The sequence below is a fragment of the Suncus etruscus genome, chromosome X (assembly GCF_024139225.1).
Source record: "Suncus etruscus isolate mSunEtr1 chromosome X, mSunEtr1.pri.cur, whole genome shotgun sequence".
Taxonomy (NCBI): domain Eukaryota; kingdom Metazoa; phylum Chordata; class Mammalia; order Eulipotyphla; family Soricidae; genus Suncus; species Suncus etruscus.
The window spans coordinates 21478265-21482236 of record NC_064868.1 but is presented as its reverse complement, the minus strand read 5'-3'; the positions used below and the strand labels follow the sequence as shown (position 1 = coordinate 21482236).

Below are 3972 nucleotides of genomic sequence, written 5' to 3'. Positions count from 1 at the left end.
GGTTTCGGGAGGCTCCATTCTGGAGGCCTATCCCTTACTTTTGTGGTGCAGGGAGGTTTGGCAGGCCCCCATCCGTCCCCTTCTTTCTCCCCTGGACTCCAGGCGTTCCCTGTGTGCCGGCCTAGGGGGCCAGATGTGGGTGCCAGGTGGACAAAATAGGGGTTCTCAGGCTTCCCTCTCTCTCTACTCTGGGAAGGAACTTATGGCGGAGGCTGGGCAGATATCTGGTTTCCGAATACCTTTCTGATTCTGGAGGAGAGCTGTTTCCAGGTATGTGGTTTGGGGTCACCCCACGCTGAAGGCAATCTCCTTAGGCTGGGGAGTGCTGTGAAGCTCGGAAGGCCCCCAGCCACCCCCCTCTTTCACACCTGAACTCCATGCCTTCCTTGGGTGCCAGAATCAGGGGCCAGAATTGGGTACCAGGTGGACTCTATGGGGTTCCTAAAGCTTCCATCCATTCTTATTACTGTTGGGGAGGTGCTTGGGGAAAGGGGTGGGCATATATCTGGCTTCCTGATCCCTTTCTGATTCTGGAGGCCAGCTGTTGCCAGGTATGGATTTTGGGGAGGCCCCATGCTAGAGGCCCTATTTTTAGCTTGGGTGGTGCTGGGATGCTTGGCAGGCCCCCGTACTTCCCCCTCTTTCTCCCCTGGACTCCAGGCCTTACCTGGGTGCCAGTCTAGGGAGCTTCAACTGGATTTCAGGGGCACTCCATAGGTTTCCTCAAGCTTCCCTTATCTCCCTACTCTTGGGGAGGGGCTTGGGAAGGATGGAGGGCAGAAATCTGGCTTCCGGATCCCTTTCTGATTCTGGAGTCCAGTTGTTGCCAGGTATGTGGTTTAAAAAGGCTCCAGGTGACTCCCTCTTTCCCACAGCTCATCATGGCAGTACAACAACTTCGGATGCCATGGTTGCCTGCCATAGCGTTACTGTCAAGTCTCACAGGATAGATCTGAGCTACAGCCATAAGGCATTTTCCCAGAACCTCAACTCCAAGCAAGATTAATAAGAATGTCTCTTTTGTATTCTTTATGGGTGTATCACATCCAATAGTGTGTTGTGAGGGTCCTAGTAGCAACCACACTTCAGGGATTGAGGACTGAACCTTACCACTTCTATGGACCATATAATTCCCCCCACCTTAATAGAGATAAATACCTATTTTCTAATCAACCATATAATTGTTCCCCCACCTTAAAAATGAAAAAGAACAAGTAGGGTGGGTGCTATGTTTAAATATTGCATGAGATTATGAACAAGGAGAAAAAGAAATTGAGATTTGTAGGAATTGGTTTATACAGCTTTGAAGGCTGACCATCATTTTATTCAAGGAAGAGTTCAAAGTTTGGTCCTGAATCCAAAGGCAGTCTGGGGGCAGAACTTCTTATGCTGGCACCCCAGTGTTTTAATGGCTTCAAATCATTGCATGGGTGAATCTGACATGTAGCTCAGAAGTAGAAAAGTGACTTTACATGGGTAAGGCCTGGATCAGATCTCTGGATTCGAGGAATCAAAAGTAAACCCTGAGCATACATAGGGGGACACCCAAGTCAGAAAACAAAATTATTTGAAGTGTGAGGAAATGATTCAAAGGGTGAACATACACAGTTTATATGTGTGCTTTTATATGAGATCAGAGAACTCCCCCAAGGGGCAGGGCCCTCCTCCAGCATCATTGGGTGTTTTCCTACCTCAAACCGATCAGTGATTGGGTGGAGCCAGTGACATCCTCCGTTATCGAGTAAGTTCTGGTCTGTGCACTAAGTCTCAGGTTCAGTGTCTGTGGCCATCTGTTATTCCCTTCCTATGTTTCTTTATATCCCAAATGAAAGATCATTCTGTGTCTGCCCCATTCCTTCTGAGTCACTTTACTGTGCAAAATTTTCTCCTGATCCACCTGGTAGTAAATTGCATGATTTCACTGGCTGGGCTTTTAAATAGTTTCAAACGATTCCATTTTAACTCATACCAGCCCTCATTCTAGCTGAAGCACCCTGCTTTTCCGTAGCACTTAATGGCAGCAGAAACCCCTGTTTCTAAATTCTCTAACATTAAAGCAAGTATCTTGAGTATTCTCAGTTGTTACAGATAGGTTTGTTCCTAAGACCCATCTAATCCCCCCACCTCAAGAATGAAAATGACCGGATAAAGTCTGCAATATCTTCCCACACTGCCTGCAGAGTGAGAACACAGGGACCTTTGAGTTGGAAAGGGTTTGGAAATGTGAACCCTGACTTGAATATAGATTCAGGTACTCCAAGCGCCCGCCTGCCTGCCCGCCCGTGGCCCCTCCAGGGAAACCACTGCCCTCCCCCAGAGCCCTTGGGCAAGACTAGAGTCTGCCAGACCCCAGCAGTAGAGGCAACCCCAAGAACAAGCTGTGGGAGGAACCCACTCTATCATGTGGCTTCCCTGCCATGGTGCACAAACTTCTGACACTGAGCCAAGCAGATCAATGTCATGCCTTTATTCAGCTATGGGTGTCAGGGAAAGGGGTGTTGGGAAACTGGGTCAGGAAAGGACTAGGCGCTCCTAGTCATCCATGCTTTCCTCGTAATCGGAGTCTTCCTCCTCCACCTCCTCCTCTCGGCTCCGATTCCCGGCCACTCTCTCCCTGCCCAGGGACCTGGCATAGGCGATCTTCTGAGCTCTCTTCTTGTATTTATCCACATCCTTGACGTACTTCTCTCGCAGCCTAGCAGCCGAGTCCACGAAGTGCTGGTATTCCTTCTTGCTGAGCCCGCGCCAGATGGCTCCGAGGCGATGGGACTCTTGCATCGGTGACAGGTTGGGGTGTTGGGCCCGGAGCTGGGGGCGGTACTCTTGGCAGAACAGAAGGAAAGATGACATCGGCTTCTTAGGAGCCTTGGTTTCCATCGAAGGGTCGTAGCTCCTCATCTCGCGGGCAAAGCGGCGTCCGTCTGCCCGGGCCAGGGCCTGGAAGCGGGCCTTCTCCCGGGGGGACAGCGCCTTCCACCGCCGGGCACAGTGCTTGGAGAAGTCCACGAAGCTGACCTCGGTGCCCCGGCGGCTCTTTGGCAGCTCCTCCCGGCAGGTTCGAACGAAGCAGGCGTACGGGTTCATCTCACCTTTTGGCTTCAGTATGGACCGGCGGCTTCGCCTGCCTCCCGGGCGCCGAGGCTGGGCTTGGCGGCTGCCCGGGAACCCTTTTTTGGCCGCCATCGCTCAGTTTGACCTCTCCCGGTGTTGAGTGCAGGCCTGCAACTGGCCTGTGTTCTGTGGTGGTTGCCCTGATGATGGTCGCAGCCGACCTCACAATGTGCATTTGCGACATCTCTGGGTGCAGGTCGGAGTGGGGTACGGGGCTCAGCCGGTTGCCATGGTTTCTGCTGAAATTTTCCCCAGCAAATATGTCATGTCAAAGGGATCTAGAATGCATACCGCGAGATTTGGGGAAGATGGCATTTGGTGGTGGCTTGACTCTATCAAGTGCTCTTCTAATAAAAATTCATACTAGACTGTGAAATAGAAGAACATTATAACTCGTGTGTTTTTCTACAAAGAAGTCAAGTTTTACAATCTTCAGTACGAGTACCACTCTACTAAATTATTTTATATTTCCTTGTTGCCCACTCTCTTCCCTCCTTTTTGGTTGTGATGTCCAGATGAGGGGGAGACATTCATCTTTGGTTGTGACCGTTACCTTTTTTTTTTTTTTGGTCAAGTTGTGCTCAACAACCCTCTACGTTTTTGAGGGTAGTTGATTTTTTTATTTGTTGGTGTTTAAAAGTTATCTAGTTGCAGTGCTTTTTGGAGATTACTGTGATACCCACACTCATGCTATCCTGGGAGTTACTTTCTGTATTGAGGTGCTGAATATATTTGTTTAGGTTGCTGGGTATTTTACCCCACGATGCTCATACAAAGTAGTGATCTTAGAAAGCAGAGGTATCGGGCACATACAATTGATAAGAAAGTGGGTAGGCCACTTGTCTTGCAATAGGCTAACTT

At 49.8% G+C, this 3972-nt stretch overlaps 1 protein-coding gene across 1 annotated transcript; it reads right to left on the bottom strand.

Annotated features, from left to right (window-relative positions):
* Positions 1-2532: 2532 nt before the first annotated feature.
* On the bottom strand, positions 2533-3183 carry LOC125998767 (high mobility group protein B3-like). The gene has a single exon (XM_049766834.1). The coding sequence runs from the start codon at positions 3181-3183 to the stop codon at positions 2533-2535; it is 651 nt and encodes a 216-aa protein (XP_049622791.1).
* Positions 3184-3972: the final 789 nt, after the last annotated feature.